This window comes from Rana temporaria, chromosome 4 (assembly GCF_905171775.1).
Source record: "Rana temporaria chromosome 4, aRanTem1.1, whole genome shotgun sequence".
Classification (NCBI taxonomy): Eukaryota; Metazoa; Chordata; class Amphibia; order Anura; family Ranidae; genus Rana; species Rana temporaria.
In genome coordinates this window covers 52,267,449-52,290,456 of record NC_053492.1, presented here as the reverse complement: position 1 = coordinate 52,290,456, position 23,008 = coordinate 52,267,449, and the positions used below count along the sequence as shown (strand labels likewise).

The window sequence follows — 23,008 nt, the reverse complement described above, 5'->3', positions numbered from 1 at the left end:
CAGCTGTACTTTTAGGTGGGTGTGTGTGTGTGTGTGTGTGTGTGTTGTTGTTGTTGTTGTTGTTGTTGTTGTTGTTGTTGTTGTATACATCCTGGAAAAGGGGATAATGAACTGGGCAGTAGAATTTTAGGTCCTGTATATTTGTATTCCATTGTCTCTATTTTTGGATGGGAATTCTTTAAAGGCAGTGCTTTCTCCCTGCCCACCTTTTTCTCTTCTCCCTGCCCACCTTTTTCTCTTCTCCCTGCCCACCTTTTTCTCTTCTCCCTGCCCACCTTTCTCTGTCCTCTCCCTGCCCACCTTTCTCTGTCCTCTCCCTGCCCACCTTTCTCTGTCCTCTCCCTGCCCACCTTTCTCTGTCCTCTCCCTGCCCCTTTTTCTCCTCCTCCACCAATGTACAGTTGTGCGCTCTCTCTCCCTCTCCCTCTCCCTTTTCTCTTATCTCTTCTTTTTTTTTCTTAGGTTCTCTATGGGCGAGAGAGAGAAAGGGATCTCTGTCCTTCCTATATCCACATCAGTGTTTATTGACTTTTAGATACATAGAAAAAAATATCTGTAATATGAGCAGTTGTAATGTACCAAAGATTAATATACTATGTTAATGCATTTTTAACTAGAAAATTTAAAAGTTAAACCTGAATAAGCCTTGATTGCTGAAGGCATTCATCTGCTCCATGCAATCATCATTTAGCCTTTTTTTCCCCCTCATTTTCCCAGCTCTTGTGCCTCATTAGGTTGATCATGCTGATTTTTAGAAGTATTATTCTCTTGAAATGTTTCTGTTTTAAAGGATGTTAAACTTCCCTCATGTTCTGTTTTAATTAGAAGAGGTTTTTAGTCTAAATCCACCTCCCCCGCAGAGTTTTATGGTGAATCGGCCTAGAACACTAGTGTAGTAGTGGAATCCCCTTGGTCTCTGTATCTCCTGTCACACTGGAGAATGTGCTGATAATGACTCCTCCGAGGATTCTGACATAATTGGTTTGTTAGGAATGAGTTGGAGAAATTACAGCTTTTAGCAGAACATAATCACACAGAGGTCCTTCATTTGTGGCAGAGCCAGCGTAATTCTACTTTGGTAATACTGAATGCACCTCATATCTATTTAGTTGTTTATGGCATGATTATCATGGCTGCCGGTTTGCATTTAAAAATATACACTTGGTGAATGTTCATGTGAATTCCAGTGGACAGACAGGAGATCACAAGGTTCAGTTGTGATAAGACATTCATTGTTCAGCCAGAGTAGCTACACTGAGAGTATCCACTGTTATCATAGATGGGAGATTGTAGGTCCAGATCATGTGGGTCCAGACACATGGTAGCAACTGAGTGCATCTACATATGGTGAAGACGACTTGCTGAAGTTTAAATTGAGCATCAGAATGGGGAAGAAAGGGGATTTAAGTAATTTTGAACGTGGCATGGTTGTTTGTGCTGGACAGGGGCGGGTCTGAGTATTTCAAAAACTGCTGGGATTTTCATGCACAACCATCTCTAAGGTTTACGGAGAATGGTCCAAAAAAGAGAAAATACCCAGTGAGCGGGAGTTGTTTGAAAGAAAATGCCTTATTGAGGTCAGAGGAGAGTGGGCAGATTGGTTTGAGATGATAGAAAGAAACAGTATCTCAAATTATAACTCGTTGCAACCAAGGTCTGCAGAATACCATCTCTGAAAGCACAACACATCGAATCTTGAAGCAGATGGGCTGTAGCAGCAGAAGACCACACCGGGTGCCGCTCCTGTCAGCTAAGAACAGGAAACTGAGGCTACAATTCGCACAGGATCACCAAAATTGGACAATAGAAGATTGGGAAAAGTTGCCTGGTCTGAGTCTCGATTTCAGCTGCAACATTTCAATTCTGCACAAACAAGAGCATGTATCCATCCTACCTTGTATCAACTGTTCAGGCTGGTGGTGTAATGGTGTGGGAGATATTTTCTTGGCACACTTTGGACCCCTTTGTACCAATTGAGCATCATTGAATCGCCACGGCCTATCTGAGTATTGTTGCTGACCATGTCCATCCCTTTATGACTACAGTGTACCCATTGCATCTTCTGATGGCTCCTTCCAGCAAGATAATGTACCATGTCACAAATCTCCAATCATCTCAAACATGACAATGAGGTCCCTGCACGCCAATGGCCTACGCAGTCACCAGATCTCATCCAATAGAGCACCTTTGGGATGTGGTGGAATGGGAGATTTACATCATGGATGTGCAGCCGACAAATCTGCAGAAACTGTGCGATGCTATCTTGTCACTATGGACCAAAATCTCTGAGGAATGTTTCCAACACCTTGTTGAATCTGTACCATGAAGAATTAAGGCAGTTCTGAAGGCAAAAGGGGTTGTGAGTGTAGTGTAGTCCAGTGAGTGTATGTCTGCAGTCTCTCACTGTCTCCTGTAGTAAGCCTGCTGTCTCCATCCAAACCTGTAATATATCAGTCGTGTCTGATTGTCCTTTTCCCTAGTATGTCTGCAGTTCCCCTTCAGCTTTCCATATACTGAAAATTATGGGCAGCCCTCCAGTAATAGGAGCCACAACTGAAGACAATCACTGCAGTAATTCATTATTGGCTTAGCACAGAAATGGGCAAACCATTGCAAAACGGGAGGAGCCATTCAGCCCAGTCAGGTGTTCTCATGCAGGCAGTAAACATGCTTTTAAAAAACAGTAGAAAAAGTTCAGAATGTTGGATTCCGGATTTTGTTTTTGCTTCTGTAACCTTTTTCATCTCTGGTTTACCTTGTCTCTATTTTTCAGCACTAGGTCATAACCATGTCCCCAGCTGGGTGTGGATAGTCGCTGGACTGCTTAACTTCACAGCATACACACTAGGTAAGTCCCTGGTAATTCTGATCCTGTGTGCGTCCATGTCTACACTATGCTACATGCTATCTATACACACAATGATATCACTTTTTGACCAAATGACTATTCCACAGAAAGCATCATATCTGTTATTTTTAACACCCAATAGGTGATTTGAGTCGATTATCATTTTTACTGAATATAAATGGACCTGGCAGAAAACCAAGTCAAATTCAGCCAAATGTTTTTGCTTTGTGTTGAGTGATCCCTATTGAGCAAGAGATCATTGGGTACAGAACAATCTAATCTATGACCAGTTAATTATTTACTGTTATGTCTATGATCCGTGTTCTACAAAAAAAAAAAAAACTTGATGCACTGTGTCAGAAATATAATGAGGTAATAATCCTTTTACTGCCCAGGATGTATCCTCTGTGGCAATCAAAGAGTTTCAACAAGCTCATAGCTTCTATTTTAAAAAGATCTTGCAGAATAGAAGTGATCTGGGTGTGTGTAAGACATCCCAATCTCTCTTGAGGCTCGTTCACACTGGCATTGCTCTTTGAAGAGCAACCCGTGTTCGTATCACTTTTCAGAAAGCATATGATAGGCATGGGTGATGACGCGGAAGGGACATTTGTATGGTACCTGCCTAGAGTTCTCCCCCCTGAATGGCGACTGTTTCATTATGGTTTTGTTCCCACTCTCTGCATCGCCGGGTTGATTTCCCATCATTGCTGTATACATTTTTGATGTATACTTGTGAAACTATGCAATCATCTTGACTTTTGTACTGTCATTAGTTTGCGTGTATGTTTTGTCTTCAAAATAAAAAACTTTTACTGTGAGAAGTACTCCTTCTCACAGTAAAAGTTTTTTATTTTGAAGATTTTATCAAATTTCGCCTGACCGTTCCTGCTCTCGTATGTTATCCTATAATAGTGGCAGCACTCTATTAATCATCCCTAGCCAAGAGGACTTAGTGGGGAGGTCAGGTCCCCGCCATCGGAGCAAGATCTCCCTTCTAGCATAGAACAATGCGAAGGTGATGTAAAGGTTGGTATACCTATCCCCCTCAACGTCACCCACGTAACTGAGAAGGAACAGTCTCGGATCCAGCGGCAACTCCACCCCGCAGCGATCTGAGAGTGTCTCCGCCACCTCCAAACGACTCGGACATCCAACCGTGGTTGCCATATCTTAACATTTTTAGGGCATGCCCTACTCTTGTATATTTAAACTTTGGCAGATCCCCATTTACCATGCGGTAAAACTGTTGAGCTGTGGGTGGATGAGCTTCTTTCCAGAGCAACAAGATCACTTTTTGTGCATAAAATAGTAGCACGCATAATAAGATTCAAGTATAGGTCCTAGGAGTCATTCAGGATACCTAAAAGTCTGATTTCCCTGGTCTGCGGTATTGGAAGATTAATCTTATGCTCAAATAGAGAAAATAAATCATGCCGAAATAATATTGTCAGTCCTGAACAATTTTCAAAACATATAAAGAATATCCGCACCAGCGAATCCACAGCTACAGCAAGTAGACAGGATTTTGCCAGGATTTTCTGCAAATGAAACCTGATGATTTTGAGGCGAACTTGGCCTTTAACTACTTAACCCCCGGACCATATTGCTGGTCAAAGACCAGAGCACTTTTTGCGATTCGGGACTGCGACGCTTTAACTGACAATTGCGCGGTCGTGCGACGTGGCTCCCTAACAAAATTGGCGTCCTTTTTTCCCCACAAATAGAGCTTTCTTTTGGTGGTATTTGATCACCTCTGCGGTTTTTATTTTTTGCGCTATAAACAAAAATAGAGCGACAATTTTGAAAAAAAATTATATTTTTTACTTTTTGCTGTAATAAATATCCCCCAAAAATATATAAAAAAACATTTTTTTTCCTTAGTTTAGGCCGATACGTATTCTTCTACATATTTTTCGTAAAAAAAAATCGCAATAAGCGTTTGATTGGTTTGCGCAAAAGTTATAGCGTTTACAAAATAGGGGGTATTTTTATGGCATTTTTATTCATATATTTTTTTTTACTAGTAATGGCGGCGATCAGCGTTTTTTTTTTTCGGTACTGCGACATTATGGCGGACACTTCGGACACTTTTGACACATTTTTGGGACCATTGGCATTTTTATAGCGATCAGTGCTATAAAAATGCATTGGATTACTATAAAAATGCCACTGGCAGTGAAGGGGTTAACACTAGGGGGCGGGGAAGGGGTTAAGTATGTCCCTTGCCTGTACATTGTATGAACAGAAAATCAGCATTTCCCCTGCTGACAGGACCGAGAGCTGTGTGTTTACACACACAGCTCCCGGTCCCCGCTCTGTAACGAGCGTTCGAGTGTGCCCGGCGGCGATCGCGCCCGCCGGGCACACGCACGGGAGTCGGGGGCGCATAGCTACGGGCTCTCGCCCAGGAGAGCCGACCTGCCGCCGTATAATGACGGTGGCTGGTCGGCTAGTGGTTAAAGTTGCCAAGTGCAAGTCTCCTGTTTTAATAAAAATTGTTGCTATTGTGCAATGGCTATTGTAATGGATAACCTACAGACGCAAACTATTGATGTGTACAGAAGCAGGATGTTTTAACAATAGACGCAAGTTAAAGTGAAGGTGATCCCCCCCCCCCTTTTTTTCTTTTCCAGGGCCCTACTGAATACTTAGCCTGTGTTCTTAATGTACTGTATAATCTATTTGCAGATGGAGTTGATGGCAAGCAGGCTCGCAGAACAAACTCCAGCACTCCCCTGGGAGAACTGTTTGACCACGGACTGGACAGCTGGGCCTGCATCTTCTTTGTAGTGACTGTGTACTCCATCTTCGGGCGTGGGGAGTCAGGAGTCAGTGTCCTGGTACTTTATCTTCTCCTGTGGGTGGTGCTGTTCTCCTTCATCCTGTCACATTGGGAGAAATACAACACTGGAATCCTTTTCCTGCCCTGGGGATATGACCTCAGCCAAGTGGTGAGTCCGGCATTTCCTGCCCTCTGTTTTTCCAACAGTATTTCTCTTATCGTCCATGGACGGACACAGCTCCTTAAATCTTGACAAGTGGGTTATGTTCCCTGTTTACAGGAGAGGACTAGGCAGAAACATGTTAAATAGTTAAATACATGTTACATTAACAGAGTTGAACAGCCCCGCCCAGGGGGCGGTCCCTCCAGACATAACCCTCCTCACTGCAGCTTGCAGCCCCAGTTTCGTTCTGCCTAGCAAAGGAGAAGGACGTATGGCTCCCTTTGGGCCCAGCGCCCTGAGGAGAAATTTTATTTTATTTTACTTTACTTTTTCTTGAAGAATCTTCTTTCAACTGTTGGCTGAGAGACAGGCTGGATATTATAGATCCTTGTAGTCTACTCAGTCCGACCAGCAAGCGTGGGCACACCTTTGCAAAGAGGCTTGGTCTGCCACGCCATACCTCATGACTCCTGAGGTGGCCGGTGAGCTTTGCTCCGAGGTCCACATATGACTGAGCTGTGGTGTTGCCTCAATCACAGTGGACCGGGCCGACAGCTACCTCCATTTCGGTTGTAGTTCTGTCAGGAATGCGTCAGCGAGTCCTCGCTCGGACGGGTAAGTACAGTCCCTCCTGCTTCGGTGGGTTGGTACAGCTGGGCATTCCTGGGGTTCGGGGGTCCCTTCCCCTTACTTCCCTGCTCCTTTCCCTTGCTGCATTGCTAACATTGCCACTGTCAGGGGGGAGGGGGCCTTCCTGAGGGGACTGTGTTATCTGGCCTGTGTTTTTTCTTTTTTGTATTGGGCTTTCCTGTGAGGTAAAAAGCCCTGTGATGAGCACAGATGTTTATGATTATACTTCAGCAGACGCTGACTGATTGGTGACACCTGTAACGGTTTTGCTTTTTATGCTGTATCTGTGTCTTATCCTTAAATAAAACAGCCCTAGGAGGCTTTTCCTGTTTAAACACAGGTCCCTGCAAAAGTTACCTCACGGTTCTTTTCCTCACAGGCAGCGCTGTGCAGTCTCCTCCTGAGGGAGTCCCCTGGTTACCCCTGGTCAGCGCAGCAAGTGGGTGAGAGGCCCTGAATAGGGCTCTAGGAGCTTTTGTCTATTTGTATGGACAGGTGTGCATATTATAATACACACTATATGTAAATATTGGAGTCAGTATCTGGGTCCTTCCCCACATGCTGGTGGTGGCAGCAGGTGTTAGCACCTGTGATTCCCACAGAGTTTTTATTGTTAGTCCTGGACACAGTTTGTGCCAGGGTGGGGGTGGACTGCGGGCGGGCGGTAAAAGAGTGCCCCCTTCCCCCGTTATCCCCTGGGGAATGCTCTGTTATGGAGCCATGGACTAGGTACCTAGTTAAAAAAAAAAAAAAAAAAAGGCAGAATAAGGCATTTATGGGTGCGCTTTTTACTGCTGCAAGGGACTCTCCTAAGCTGCATAGTGCAGCTGGGTTTCCGCTGAGGGCTCGGTCTTTTTTGGATCACACAAATCAGACCGCTGTGTAGGTTTTTTCCTTCTGTGCCCTTCTTTGATAATTTCTGAGATGCGGAATGAGAAAAGCCACTGAGGGCTTTTGTAGTCCCTCACCGCCGGGCGGGAACCCCTACTTGTATGGATCTGACTGATAGAAGATCCGAAGTACTGACCCGTTCCATGTTTACCATGCTGGGGTCTGGCTTGCGGCCTATTGTGGCCACTACACTGGGGTCTCAGTGGTCGCTGGCGCTATTTTTTGGGAGATTTTTCAATTACATTGAAAACTCCCATTGGCGCCCATTTTGTCGTAGCCACGCTATGGCGCAGCTTACATTGTGCTGGCCTTTTTCCTGTGGCCGCGTTCTGAACGCTCGGCGGCCATCTTGGAGTAGTCCTGACCCCTAGTGCTGTATACAACTCACAGAGTGAGCATTTTGCACCAGACAGTGGAGGAGCACCGACTCTCTCCTGAGGTTATTAGCCTAGCGGACCAGCTGGTCCAGGGCCTCATATAGGTCTGTGATGCTTCATTGAATGCTGCGCCCTTGTTATCCAGGGCGTCTGTTTCAGAATGGTTTTATGCACACGGTGGTGTAGTGCTTAACTCCATTACTTGGCAGCAAAAGAGTCATTGGTTCGAATCTGCACACTGACGCCAATCTGCACACTGACGCCAATCTGCCTGGAGCTTGCATTGTCGCTCCCTGTGTCTGTGTGGGTTTCCTCCGGGTACTCCGGTTTCCTCCAAAGACATGTGTGCATACACCTACATAATATACATACACACTATGTGTGTGTATTATTTAGTGGCAACCCTCCCAGGCCGTCAAAGGCCCAGCTGTGGGACTAATCTGTCCCTGGGTGCATAAGCCGATCACGCCGGCACCCAAATCCTGCCAATGTATATAGCCTTCCCTCCCTGTCTCTAGGTGGGAGGGGCGGCTTGCAGGTTCACAATTCAGTGAAACCTCCCTGCTCTCCGACTAGTGGGTCTGCGAGGTGGTCTCTTCGGAGTACTAGATAGGGTTTCCTCCTATCCACAGAACAAAGTTCTGTCCTTGTGTCTTCCCCTCCCGGCCCGTCGGTCTGCCTTGGGCAGTGTGGGATTTGCTAAGCTGCAAGGTAATTTTACCTTTCCTGCAGGACGAGAGTTTTGGGGTTTTCTATGGGCCTCAGGCCCTAAATACCTTTGTGAACGTCGGGTAGTTCCGCATGGAATCCATTTGTTCGGTGGTAGCTGCGCTTCATCCGGGGGATGTCCTGACGTCCTCGGACATCAGGGACGCATACATGCATGTCCCGTTTTGCACATGTCACAGTGTTTTTTTCTGTGCTTCGTGATGAGAGAAGGGTCTCTGTCAGCCTGTGGCCCTCCCTTTTGATCTGGCGTCAGCACCATGGGTTTTCAGCTAGGAGCTCGCACTTATTTGAATTTTGTTGGGACAGCGAGGCTTTGCCTCATTGGCTACTTTGACGACTTTCTTCTGAGAGCAGCTTCTGTCTCCGACCTAGTGGATGGGTTATTCCCATTCAGACCCTCCGAAGATTCGGGTGGATGTTAAACGTTTAGGCCAGAAAGTGTAGCTCAGTGGCAGCAAGCCTGCCCTACATGTGTGCGACCCAGGGTTCAAATTATGGGCATGCTAGGTTCCGACTCAGCGTTGGAGTATCTAGTGTTGATCCAGACTCCTCAGTGGCAAAGGTCCTTCTTCCCCTGGAGAAATTGCAGACTCTTCAGTCTGCGGAGAAGGTATTGGCATCACGCAATCGGTCTTCTCTCCGGGCGCCTGCTGGTTCAGGGTCTGTGGGTAGCCTCCTTCAAGGTGGTACTGTATGCCCAGTTCCACACCCTGGTTTTCCAGTGGAACTACTGTCCAGGTGGTAAAAATCTCTTGTCTCTGAAATCATTAGATTCCTGTGCACCACCTAGTCAGAGTCTCTCTGAGTTGGTGACAGAGATTCCCGACTCTTCGGTCCGGGAAGTTGTTCCTTCCTTCCAGTGGTCGGTGTTTACGACGAATGCCAGCTCACGGGTTGTGAACCTGGAGGTTCACAAAACTGGGGGGTCCAGTCGGCCCTGAGTCGCTGGACTTGCGTGGACCTATGACCACACCTCCTTGAATGTGTCTGGTCTCGGTAGCTACCCAGGGTCGGGCCTGGCTAGTGCCTGGTGGAAGACCGCCTGGGAATACCAGGTGCTGTCTACTGTTCATTGTCCTACTATTTTAGGCGATCAGGCTATGCTTCTCCTTGTGGTCGACCAATCTGGTTTCAGCCGGACAACGCCACGGCCGTGGCTTCAGTCTACCATCAGGTATGCCGGCAGGCAGACTACTGGAGTCGCCAGATGCTGGACCAGGGCGACTGGTCTTTGTGCTTGGGGTGTTTCGGCTCCCTTGCAGGAGGTGAGCCTCACATGGCATGGATCTCCTGGCAGCTTGTCTCCACCGCAAGGGTGTCAGTTAGTGGCCAGGTCTAGTGATCTTGTACAGACGCGTCAGTCGCGCTGGTCGCCCTGTGTTGTCTGTATCGGTGATTTTTTGCCATTCCTCCATGGTAGTTGCTTCCTCGGCCGCTCCACAGAGTGGATGCTGAGGAGATCCCGATGATTCTAATCGCTCCAGATTAATCTCGGCGTCCTTGGTACGCTGATATCGGGCGCCTGGTAGCGGAGGCACCCTGGCGATTGCCAGGGCAGGAGGTTCCTGTCTCAAGGTCCCATACTTCCTCCTGTTGTACAGTCACTGACTTGCTTAACATGGTTATTGGAAGCCAGACTTTAGGTGACCAGGGTCTGTCTGACTCGGTCATCTCAACAGGGCACCGTAGTCTTCTTCCGGAGGATCTACCGTCGCACCTCTCTTGGTGCGAAGGGATGGAGTGACGTCCACGGGCGTACTTTCAATGTCCAGGGTCCTGCTGTTTTTAAAGCTTGGATTGGATCTGAAAAAATTGCTTAAAGCACCGTTTGGGGGCAGATTTCAGCCTTGGCTGTGTTCTTTTAGTGGCCTTTTTGCGGCCCGTTCCCTGGTGGGTCCCCTTTTTTTGTGTACAAGGGGTTTGTCATATACTTTCCCCTCTTGGCCCATCTCTTCCCCCATGAGTTTTGACTCTGGTGCTCTCGGTTCTTCAGGAACCTTCCTTTTGGAAACATCAGAGAGATTTTCTCTTGACACTATCTCAGAAGGTGGCCCCTTTAGTGGCCTTTACCTCTGTTAGAGGGGTTTCTGAGTTGGCGGTCTTGTCTTGCAAGCCGCCATGCTTGATCCCCCATAAGGATTAGGTGATGGTGCGCCCGCGACCTTCCCTTCTTCCGAAGGAGGTTTCGGCCTTTCATACTTTAGGCGTGGTACGCGCTTTGCGGGTATACCAGCCTACTACGGCTCCATTTCGGAGCTTCTGACTCTCTTTTGTGTCGGTGTCTGGTCCACAAAAGGGCCTGGCGGTCTCGTCGACCACCATTTCTCGGTGGATCGGGCAGGCCGTCATACAGGCCTATGCTCCTAAGGGCGGGCCCCCCTTTCCGGTCCCGGCACTTTCGACCAGGGCAATTGGTGCTTCCTGGGTTTTTTTTTTTTTTTTTTTTTTCCCGACATCATGCGTCGGTCTCACAGGTGTGCGAGGCGGCGATTTGCTCGTCCGTTCACGCTTTTTCCAGAATTTACATGGTTGCTGTGAGTGCATCTTATGATGTTTTTTTCAGCCGCTAGTTTTTGCCGGCGGCTGTTTAAAGTTGCACCTCCTCCGTTGAGGAGCTCTGCTTGTTTTGGGGTGAAGTTAAAATTGTTTTTACTGATATATTTCCCACCCCTCGTTTTTTGACACTGCTTGGGGACGTCCCACTTGTCAAGATTTAAGGAGCTGTGTCCGTCCATGGACGATAAGAGAAAATAGGATTTTTTGTACTCACCGTAAAATCCTTTTCTCTGAAGTCCATGGACGGACACAGCTCCCACCCCTCCTTTTTAGGTTTGTACTGCTTGTTACGAACTGAGGCTGCAAGCTGCAGTGAGGAGGGTTATGTCTGGAGGGACCGCCCCCTGGGCGGGGCTGTTCAACTCTGTTAATGTAACATGTATTTAACTATTTAACATGTTTCTGCCTAGTCCTCTCCTGTAAACAGGGAACATAACCCACTTGTCAAGATTTAAGGAGCTGTGTCCGTCCATGGACTTCAGAGAAAAGGATTTTACGGTGAGTACAAAAAATCCTATTTTTCTGATCTCACACCTTAAGAGACCATTCTTTTTGTTTCAGACCATTTCACTGGTGTACCTGGTAACTGCAGTGGTGGGAGTGGAGGCCTGGTACAAGCCCGTTGTGTTTAACATTTTGTATCGTGACTTCTTCACTACCATGATAGTTGGTAAGATCCTTGTTTACATGATGTGGAGCTCTGTGTCTATGAAAGCTGCCGCTGTTTAATCATTTTGTAGGACATTCAATGTATGTAAACCCTTAATGAACTGTTTGATCTGATCAATTATACCAATGCTTTTAATGGTATCTGTTCAAAAAATGGGGGAAAAATAAATACCTTTTTAATTCTGATAGAAATCCAGTGAACCTTGTAATTTAATGCCCTGAAATTTAAAGCAGTGTTATCCATTCTGTCCAGTTTGCCTATGTAAACTATAGAACACCGTCCTTCTAGAGAGATCTGTAGCCCCAAAGTTAGCCATACACTGATGGTGTTTTTTTTTTTTTTTTTTTATTTTTTTTTTTTTTATTTTATATATTTATTTATTTTTTTATATATATATATATATATATATATATATATATATATATATATATATATATATATATATATATATATATATATATATATATATATATATATATATATATAATCTCTCTCTCATAGAAAGATTATATAGATGTATATCTCTCTCATTCAGCTTGCAGATTCCTTTTTACAGCATAGTTGGACAAAACTCCCGATGTGCCTAATGTATGAAAGTCGGCCCCATCAGGTGTCAAAATACCCAAACTATGGCTGCATCTGCCTTTCAGCTGATCATTTTCCACCTGACTCCTTTGATTTTTCGATTGGGAAATGCTGGGCGAGAGGTGGCCAACAGGGTTACCCACCCAAATTCTATACAGTGTATGGCCAGCATAAGACCCTTCCTGTCCTAGGGTGGTGACACATCTCCATAGGTTCAGTACAGTCAGTGAGCATTGTCCTCCTAGGACAGGAAGTGTTACTGTCAGGATCACAAGGGAAAAACAAAGCTTGAAGAAAAAAAGATTGCATTAGTTTTATCTATACAAGAACTGGTAAGCTGAAAAATAAAATTTTAGGGTTAATTCCTCAAAAGGAAGCTAGTACTGAGCTGTCTGAAATACCTATATGTCGAAGGCTTTATTACCTAATTGTGTTTACCCATGCTTGCTATTCACTTCTTCTCACTTTACTCCCTTATTTCAGCTTTATGGGTTCCTGTGTTGATGCAAATCTTCAGTTTTCTCTGTGCCCTTGCATGAGTTGTGTTGATCCAATGCCCTTAGTCGTTCACAGTTAATGCAATCAATGCCACAGGCTGAATAATTACCATATTTGCTTCATTTTGGGTTGAATCGTGAAAATCTTACCTGTTGGTGATTTGAGTTGAGAACCTACTTTAGAGAACAGGTTGAGAAGAATTACGAATTTTTCTGCAGGAGGGGGGGGGGCGGCCGGTTTCCCTGGTTCCTGCAGGAGGGGGGGGCGGCCGGTTTCCCTGGTTCCTGCAGGAGGGGGGGGTGGCGGCCGATTTCCCTGGTTCCTGCAGGAGGGGGGCGGCCGGTTTCCCTGGTTCCTGCAGGACGGGGGGGGGGGGTCGGCCGGTTTCCCTGGTTCCTGCAGGGGGGGGGGGGTGGCCGGTTTCCCTGGTTCCTGCAGGAGGGGGGGGCGCCGGTTTCCCTGATTGCTGCAGAAGAGGGGGGCGGTTTCCCTGGTTCCTGCGGGAGGGGGGCGTGCCTGGTTTCCCTGGTTCCTGCAGGAGGGGGGACGGCCGCCGGTTTCCCTGGTTCCTGCAGGAGGGGGGGGGAGGCCGGTTTCCCTGGTTCCTGCAGGAGGGGGGACGGGGGAGGCCGGTTTCCCTGGTTCCTGCAGGAGAGGGGACGGCCGCCGGTTTCCCTGGTTCCTGCAGGAGAGGGGACGGCCGCCGGTTTCCCTGGTTCCTGCAGGAGAGGGGACGGCCGCCGGTTTCCCTGGTTCCTGCGGGAGGGGGGCGTGCCTGGTTTCCCTGGTTCCTGCAGGAGGTCAGTTTGCTTATATAGCTTATTCTAGTTGTGTAATTAACAGTTTGCTTAGGACTCTACTTTGAGAATTGCATACTAAGCTCTGCAATTAGTTCATTTGAGGTAATTTGCTGTCTTCAGTTACTTGAGTTTCAAGAAGGCAACACCACATGTGGCATCTCATTTAATCTCTAACATATGCTATTCCAACACTTTCACTAGATGCTGTATAGGAACATTTTGATTTTCACTGAGCAGTAATCTGCTTTGGGCACACCGGGTAGCCACAGATTACAGGTAATCTTGGGTGTCTGGTTTCAGAAGATCAGCTTAATTGTAAATTACCATCCCTCAGAAAGCAATATTGGATTATATTTGGAGATCTAAATGGCTTTGAAAGAATGTGATTGCTGTTTTATGTTTTTTAAATCTATTCAAAAGTGCTGTGCTTTTATTTTTCAGGTTGTGCAGTTACAGTCACTCTTCCTATGAGCCTGTACAACGTTATTAAGTAAGTTACATAGCAAGATATTTATAGCTAGGTTGATCAGTACATATGAGCAAGTTGGATAATTTACTCCCTATCGAGCTGCATTGCTACTGCAACAGAAATATCCTATACAGATTTTTTATATTGTATATCTATAAAGTGTGCATACCTCTGAAGATCTGTAATGGTTCAGCCCAACTCCTAACATTCCTAGCTTCAAAATGAACTTGCCTAACCCAGTGCATCAAATTGCATACCATTCTCTATGTGAGCTGATTACAGGAGCAGAGAAGATTCTTTGAAACACTGTTTAAAAAATAAACACTGATGCCACTCCTATAAAAATAAATACATTTAGACCTTGATCCGAATAACATAAAATTTGGACGTATTTACGAGCCGGGGAGCCACAGTTGCTGCCTACAGAAATCCATTAAAAAATGCGGGTATACACCAGTATATTCATAAGTACACAGATTTGTGCCCCTGGTCATAGACAGCCTGTGTAGTTCATACATGTGCACATGTTTACACTAATAGCAGAGTACAGCCACATCTTGTAATTGATTTCTATGGGCTTCTGCACGCAGCAGATGTGGACCTTGGGCAGGGAAATATGGCCAAATGTTATGATCTGTGGCCCAAGGCTCCCGTGTAAACTTGGGTTTTAAACAAAAATGTTTTACCTAAAAAAAAATTAAATGCTATACCAAAGTGTGTACTGTATGTGTGTGTTTAAACGCTTGCCCTTCGGATAGTTTTACTCCCTTCATGACCCAGGCCATTTGTTGCTATTTAGTACTGCATTACTTTAACTGACAATTGCGCGGTCCTGCAATGCTGTACCCAAACAAAATCTATATAATTTTTTGCACACAAATGGTTTTCTTTTGGTGGTATTTTCACCACTGGGCTGCTTTTTTTTATTTTTTTTTTGCAAAAATTAAGAAGAAAAAAATAAAGGATTTTTTACTTTCTGCTTTTAAAAGCTATCCAATAATTAATAGAAAATAAATAAACACACTGTAATGCAAGGCTTTCTCCCTGGTGTGGAGTGTCGTGCTCGCCCCCTCCCTTAAGGGGGCGAGCAGGAGAGTCCGGACGCTCTCTGCGTTGCAGATAAAGGAGCTGTGTGTTAGTGGGCGTCCTGACTCTCCTGTAGTCCAAGGGAGGGGGCGAGCGTGACACTCCACACTGCACTAAGGTAAAGGAAGCTATTTTAGGGGGAAAAAGTTTACCTTTACAACCCCTTTAATCCATATGTGATATACATAATTCACTACAATCATTAATATCGACATTTATCTACCATGTTATTTCATTATCAAAATCCATGAATCCATCAGTGTCTAGTGCAACAAAAGTGCATCGAAGGGGCCTGTGCTCCAATAAAGGGCATAAATCTTTATCTGTCAAACAATCTTCCTCCACAGCCCTCACACCTCTTGTGTGTCTAACCTTCCAATCTAACAACTCAACAGAGGTAATGATCAAGCCGCTCTTGTCTGGTATTACTTCATGGGATCGGGATCAACTTTCTTCCAACCCCTTCAGGATTATTGCATTTATTATTATTGCAGATGTGATAGCAGTTTGTTTTTCCTTAAAAGTCTAGCTTTGTTTTGTATGTTGTAATAACGTATTTAACTGTTTTATCTTTGTAGAGCTTATCGCAACAACACTTTGAAGCATACAACGTTATACGAGTCAATGCTTCCAATCATCTCTCCCGTGCTGCTCTTCATATTGTCCGCAATCTGGATCTTTGCCTCTCCCACTAAAATCCTGGATGCCTACCCTCGTCTTTTCTACTACATGGTGGGGACCACCTTTGCCAATATTACTGTAAGTCATTTTTCAGAAGCCTACAGGCTACCCTGAGTTGGCGGCATTCAAGGGGCAGCATTTTCTTAGAGCTGAAATGCTATTTTTATCACATTTCATGCTAGTAGTTTTCTACCTCTATTACTTGTGACAAGACCAGTGGGTCTTATGTGTAAAGGGTAAATGCAGGAAAAACAATTGTAGTTTTGCTGAACAAGCAGGGGCATTCCTCAGAGAAACTTCTATATTTTTTAAGCAATTCTATACAAATGCAATATACAAATGATGTTGTTTTTGTGTAGTCATACACAGATTGATTGCAGCATGATCTGTAAACAGTCTGCTAGGATGATCCCATGAAAGGATTACCCAATAGTGGTGAGCAGAAGCACATTTTCTTATGTACAAAAAAAAATTCTTCCTACTTGGTGTATACTAGTTTTTTTTTTTTTTTATCCCTTTGCAAACACAAGTAAAGAAAAATACCTGTTGATCCTGACAGAAATAACAGTGAGCTTCTAGCTTCCTTCCTAAGGGATACGGCCTCTTCTGCACTGATATCCCATGTGGTGTTGCCACTCCTTCTGTAGTTCTCCCCTGCGGGATTAGGGACCACCCCACCTCCCTTATGGACATAAGGAAAGTGGTATGTTGTGTAGTAGGGAAAATCTCCAGCAGAGATGACAACACTGCTTAGAATTTTAGTGCGACAGAGACAGCATTTTCAGTTCACTGGATTTGTTGGGGGTTTGCTGTACTTGCTGCATTTGCAAATGGATAACACCCTGCTTATGTCCTGCTCAGTTTACTTGCCACCCCTTTACCAACTTCTTAGACCCCTTTCACACTGGCGATTTTCAGGCGTTTTAGTGCTAAAAATAGTGCCTGAAAATCATCTCTCATTCATTTCAGTGTGACTTTTTACACTGGGACGGTGCAATGCAGGACGTTAGGAAAAGTCCTGCAAGCAGCATCTTTGTGGCGGTTTGGGAGTGCTGTATACAGCACTCCCAAAACGCCCTGCCCATTGAAATGAATGGACAGCACTTCCAAATCGATTCTTCAGCCACTAGCGTGGTTACAAGTGCCCCTCTAGTGCCCGAAAAGCACCCTTAAACAAATCGGTAAAGCGCCGCTGAAACGAGCGGCGCTTTACTGCGAACGCTTGGGCAGCCCCAGCGTGAAAAAGGTCTTGGGCTATGCCTCCAAAATGTACAAAAAAAAACCCAAAAAGGTCTGCTTAGGCCTTGGTGTATGATGTGCTTTACACCATCACTCTGAAATTGGACTAGTCAGTGTTTTTGCTTTAGCAAATGGTACTTGGCAACAGATGAACAAACGGATTTACATGGCTATATTTTGGGATAGGTTTAAAGTGTTTTTTTTGCCTTAATTCATTCCTTGCATTGAGGTAAAAAATGTTTAGGCATTGGTTTTGGCACCTTGCAACCCCCTCATGTACTCAAGTTGCACTCTTTTTGATCATTGTATATGTTAGGTGTGGGTCATAAAACATGGAGAATGTACTTGTATTGTATTGTATTGTATTGTATTGTAGAGTCTCTAATCCAATCCAGAGTCTGGGTTGTATTTGTACCCCAGTAGCTTTCTATTAGTGCAACGTTTTCTATTGTAAACCGTTTTATGCCTTTCCCTCCCTAATGTGCCTTTGTTCTTGTTTGTGTTGCAGTGTAAGCTGATCGTATGTCAGATGAGTAATACAAGATGCCAACCCCTAACCTGGCTGCTCGTCCCCTTGACACTAGTGGTAGTTGTCGTGGTCTCGGGGTTCGCCAATGAAACTGAAGCTCTCCTGCTAATTCTACTGACAGTAGTAGTAACCATGGCACACATACACTACGGAGTATCAGTGGTGAGTAAAGCAGAAGGCCCCTTTCTCTTGTTACTAGGCCCTATCACAGCTCTTCCTGGTTGTACCCATTCAGAAGAACATTTTCCATTTCAGTCGTTTATTTTTTATTTTTAGGGTAAGGTCTAAAAAAAAAATTGCCCACGCCAGGGGCAACAAAGTGCAGTGCCAAAGATCATAGATGGGAACTGGGGTGCAAGGATTCAGTAAAACTACAGATTGCAGCCATCCTAATTTTTGGAAACCAAAAATGATGATGTAGAAAAGGGAAGAAAATCGTCGCTGATCTAAAAATCTTTATTTAAACACCCTCTATCAATAATTATCCATGTAGTGTAAAAATTAAGAATCCTAAATAAAGTGCAAGAGTACAGTGCAAAATAAAGTGCACAAAATCAATGACAAAATGTGAGATATATACAGTAAATTTCATGAAAAAAATAGTCCATAAATGTAGTGATCCAAAAAGTTATAATCAAATTCTAAATTATTGCAAGTGTTAAAGCGGAGTTCCGCCTGGGCAATACAAAAATTAAGTCAGCAGCTACAAATACTGAGGCAGCTGACATTTAATAAATGGACACTTACCTGTCCAGGGAGCCTGCGATGTCGGCACCCGAAGCTGACCCGTCGCTCGGCTCCGGGTGCAGGCGTTTCACCATATATTTTTTTACCGCTTTGATGAACTTATTAACACTTGCAATATTTTATATATATTTGTATGATTTTAACTTTTTGGATCCATACATTTATGGACTATTTAATTTTTTTTTAGGTTTTTACTGTATATAACACATATTTGTCATTGATTTTTAGCACTTTCGCACTTTAGACCCCTTCCACACTGGGGCCGCCCGAGCATTGGCAGTAAATCGGTGCTTTTACCGCTGTTTATGCAGCACTTTTCGTCCGCTAGCGGGGCACTTTTTAACCCCCGCTAGCAGCTGAAGGAGGGCTTAAAAGCGCCGTGTTGCGACGCTTCAGAAGTGCTGGCCATTTATTTCAATAGGCAGGGTGTTTTGGCAGCGCTGTATACAGCACTCCCAAACCGCCCCAAAGAGGCTGCTTGTAGGACTTTTCCTAACGTCCCACAGGCACACTGCCCCAGTGTGAAAAGTCACACTGAAATGAATAGGAAGCGTTTTTTAAGCACTTTTCAGGTGCTATTTCTAGAGCTAAAACGCCTGAAAGCCGCCTCAGTGTGAAAGGGGTCTTATTTTTCACTGTACTGTATTTGTTGCACCTTTATTTAGGATTCGTTTAGGTTATTTAATACACTATAAGGATAATTATTGACATGAGGGTGTTTAAAAGATTTTTAGATCAGCGCTGTATTTCTTCCCCTTTCTACAAGCCTGGTAATGGGATGGTGCAAGAGAGCTGTATTATGGATCATTTTGGAGATAAGAACATTTTCTTTCATACCAAGGTAATCGCTAGGAATAACCCACATTTTCCTCAAAATCTGCCTCTCCCCCTCTAGAGCATGTCCCAGCATGAACTAGTCTTGTACCTTCTGTAGTGAGAAACCATTTGTATTAATCCCTGTGAGGTGACCACAGGATTTGTAAAATTCTTGCATTGTCCTTGGTCTGTTTCTATTGATGTAGGCACCCATTTTTAGATCTACTTTTTTCAAGAGCTCTGTCTCTACACACTGTGCAGGCCGGTGTCTTGGCGATCTAGTTCCCCCAACGAGATGGTTCCCTGCCTGACTGCGCAGGCGCAGACCAAGCCCATGGAAATCTCCGAACCTCAGGCGGCATCCAGGCTCATTCCTTAACATCCCTGTGGATTGGAGGATGTTAAAAAAAGAGCCAGGAGGCGGAGCGAGCGCAGCGAGGACGTGAGGCCGACTGGCCACTTACCACAAATTCCACGTCGCCCTGGACGTTCAGTGATTACCGTCGGCAAGGATTGCGCCTGTGCAGTCAAGACAGGAACCATATCGATAGGAGGAACAATATCGTCAGATCACCGGCTATTTTAAAGTGATAAAGCATGGCCACATATAAGGTTTTAGACAGGTTCTGCCTTATTATCAGACCATTGCTGTAGCCTTATCGCAAGTATCAGACTTAATATCTTCACTACTTGCAGTACACTTCTTTGAACATTCTTTTACCACTAATGCACCCTTCTCTGTTCCCCACAGTACCCTCACTCATAGCAATGGCTATAAACATTTGAGATACTCTTAAATGTTTTTACTCTTACAGATTCAGCCCTACAAGCACCTATTGCTGCAATTTCTGTTTGTCAAACTGCGCCTAATTGAATGGACAATAATCAACAGAATTCTGTCTTCCAGACACCAGCTCTTGTGGAACACTGACCAACACTACCTTCTGCCTTAAGCCTTGTACACGCGATCGGATTATCCAATGGGAATTTTGTGACGGCAGGCTTTTGTTGGGAAAATCCTACCATTTGTACTCTCTATCGGACGATTGTTGGATTTTCTGGCAACAAATGTTGGATAGCATGCTTTAAAATTGTTCGCCAACAAATGTGTGTTGGATTATCCGATCGTGTGTACATGCATTCTCAGAAGCAATGCTCACCATAACACAACATTAGCAGAAGTTGCTGAAAAACCATGTAGTTTCGTGTTTTTTGGCCGACAATTCTTTGCCGTTTTGTATGCAATGCAAGTTCCTGGCCAACGCCCTTCAGACAAAAGTCCTACGTTTTGTGTACGGAAAATCCGATTGCGTGTATGAGGCTTAACTCTTCTGTGTTTGATGCTTCAGAAGTCTATGACACAGATTTCCCAAATGGCGTTCATTTCTGTCCATGTGCACAGAATTTTATGGCTGCATTCACACTATAACTATATTTTGCCGCGACAAATTGCGGCGTATTGTACCGCGATTTGCCGCGACAAAACGAGTCGTTTTAACTTTTTTGTAAAAAAAAACAAAAACATTGTTAACATTGTTATCTATGCCGAAAGCCGAGGGACTTGTTTTGAGCTTCAGGCGTTTCGGCGTGGAGATGTGAACCATCTCCATAGACATCAATGTTAAATCACCCCTCCAGCGGCACGAGCGGCAGGCGTAAATACGCCAAGGTGTGAATGCAGCCTTATGGCTGAAAGACTGGTCGGCTGAAGCTGCTTGTGACAAGTGCATAAAGGAAGTCACAGGAGTAAAGGTCCTCCTTCCACAGCAGAAGACTCCAAAAACCCTCTTCAGGGGCGTTTGCCTCCTCTAAATGCATGGTGCACCATCTGTTCTCTTCAGGCTTCATCTTCAAAGCAAACATTTTACAACCTGTGCACTGTTAGTTTTTTTTTAAAGTCACCAGGTAGAGGCTCTATTCAGCACAGGTTTTTTACCACGCCAGCACGGGTTATTCATTATAAGTAAATTAAGTGTGTCTTGCTTAACCTAGTAAGGCTTCCAATTGGTTTTCAATTCATGCCTTCTCCAGTTTCTTCCGGGTTGATGGCCAGGCCTCTGCGGATGCAGGCTTCAGCACTGAGTTGAGTCCTAGACCCTTGTCTGTTTTGTTGGGCCCATTGGCTCAGTTCTTTTTGCCTTGTTGCCCATCTCTATAATTCATTGCTTGGGGTTGTCCTGGAATCTGAGTCTCTAGCCTAGTGTCTTATTTTACTATTAAGATAAAAGGAATTTATACTTCCCTGTACATTCCATACTTGGAGTACAGTTCAGGACACATGCCACCCTCCCCTCTGTTCCTATGTTCTGCATTGCTTGCTAAAAAACTGAGATCTCAGAGTAAGATTAGGCTTATGAAGGTACGGCCTAGCGGGCATGTCAAAAAGCTTTGCCTGTGTCAAACCACCTGAAGGTAGCAGCCCATAACCCAGATTCTGTGAATATCCTGCCTGTGTCATGGATATACACCAATACAAAACTGACCTTTAAATCTCTCTGATGGTTTTTCAAACTGTGACTGGTGGCTCACTGTCTGTCTGTTTTTTTCCTTCTCTTACAGGTTAACCAGCTAAGTAAACACTTCAACATCTTACCGTTTTCACTCAGAAAACCCAACACGGACTGACTAGAGGAGGAAGAGAAAATCGGCTTGCAGTCTGCAGAAGTTGTGTAAGAATCACCTTCTGGAACTTTGTCCATCACCACCCAGAACAGCGTTGGCCCACTGGGTCTCTAGAAACCAACAGTCCGCATTTCTTTTTCTTTTAACGGGCCGCTGGAGAACATGACAGGACTGCTTATTTGTAAATATTAGACCAATTGAATGTTCCCGGACCAGCCTGCCCCTTTCCCTTCATCTCCATTTATGTTTGGATTACTTTTTAATTATTTTTTTTACCTGCCCTTATGCACATGAGATGTAACTGGAGTCAGGCTGTGTCTAATATCCAGGTGAAGGTCATGGCACAGGAGCCAAATGAGTGAGTCTTCAGCACATTGTGATGTTTGTATCATGCTATAATCAGGAGGTCTATCTATTTTTTTTTTCTTTTTTATTAATCAGGTCGTCTGATCGTATAGACACTTGTATCAGAAACAAGACCTAGAAAGAAAGGTGGGCATTATGAGCGAAAGTGACAGGACAGCAGTTTTAAAGGATCACTAAAGGAATTTTTTTTTTTTTTTTAAGCTAAATAGCTTCCTTTACCTTACTGCAGTACTGGTTTCATGTCCTCATTGCTCGTTTTTGCTTTGAAGTTGCTGTAATTCTGCTCTGATCTCCACACTTCCTGGTTGTCTGGCTCCTTATGAAAAATCTCATGGCAGCTTTTCACTGTGGTCCAAGATGTGTGTCTAAAACTCCTCAGAACCAATCAGATTCATTTTAAAAACAAAACACTGCCCTGGATTTGTTTTTGTTCTGTGGGTCTCTTTACTTCACAGAAACGTGAAACCAGTTTAAAAACGAAAGTGAAACTGCAGGTACATTATATGATTGAATTTAATCTATTTTTAATATTTTTTTTTCCTTTAGTGACCCTTTAAGTGATGCTTAAATAAACCCCAACCATAGGATCTCTGTGCCAGAAGTCCAGCTGGTCCTTTGGGGCTTGTCCCCACTTCACTTATCTCCATAAGCTCTTGTACCTTTTGTAGTAATCTGCCTACCTGTACACGTGGAACGCTGATCATGATCTGTTTTTTAACAAACCTTTCTGAGTACAATATAATCAGGGTATTTTCCTGCTCATCACAGTACAGGTACTGCCAGACTTGTATATAGGATGATTTGTTTTGCAAATGGCTAAAGCAGAACTAAACCTTCCTATCCTTTACAGTCATGGAAGCTACCATACACATGGTTACATAGTCAGGTTGAAAAGACACAAGTCCATCTAGTTCAACCATA

The 23,008-nt window shown here is 44.5% G+C and overlaps 1 protein-coding gene across 1 annotated transcript in view; it reads left to right on the top strand.

Moving 5' to 3' along the window:
• Nucleotides 1-22,247, top strand: part of SELENOI (selenoprotein I) — a 62,212-nt gene extending 39,965 nt beyond the window's left edge. The window contains exons 4-10 of the mRNA XM_040348397.1: nucleotides 2,774-2,848; nucleotides 5,540-5,802; nucleotides 11,541-11,649; nucleotides 13,974-14,022; nucleotides 15,666-15,846; nucleotides 17,516-17,698; nucleotides 21,659-22,247. Of these exons, the coding sequence (XP_040204331.1) occupies nucleotides 2,774-2,848; nucleotides 5,540-5,802; nucleotides 11,541-11,649; nucleotides 13,974-14,022; nucleotides 15,666-15,846; nucleotides 17,516-17,698; nucleotides 21,659-21,724 (926 nt within the window). The 3' untranslated portion in view covers nucleotides 21,725-22,247. The remainder of the gene's footprint in view (nucleotides 1-2,773; nucleotides 2,849-5,539; nucleotides 5,803-11,540; nucleotides 11,650-13,973; nucleotides 14,023-15,665; nucleotides 15,847-17,515; nucleotides 17,699-21,658) is intronic.
• Nucleotides 22,248-23,008: the final 761 nt, after the last annotated feature.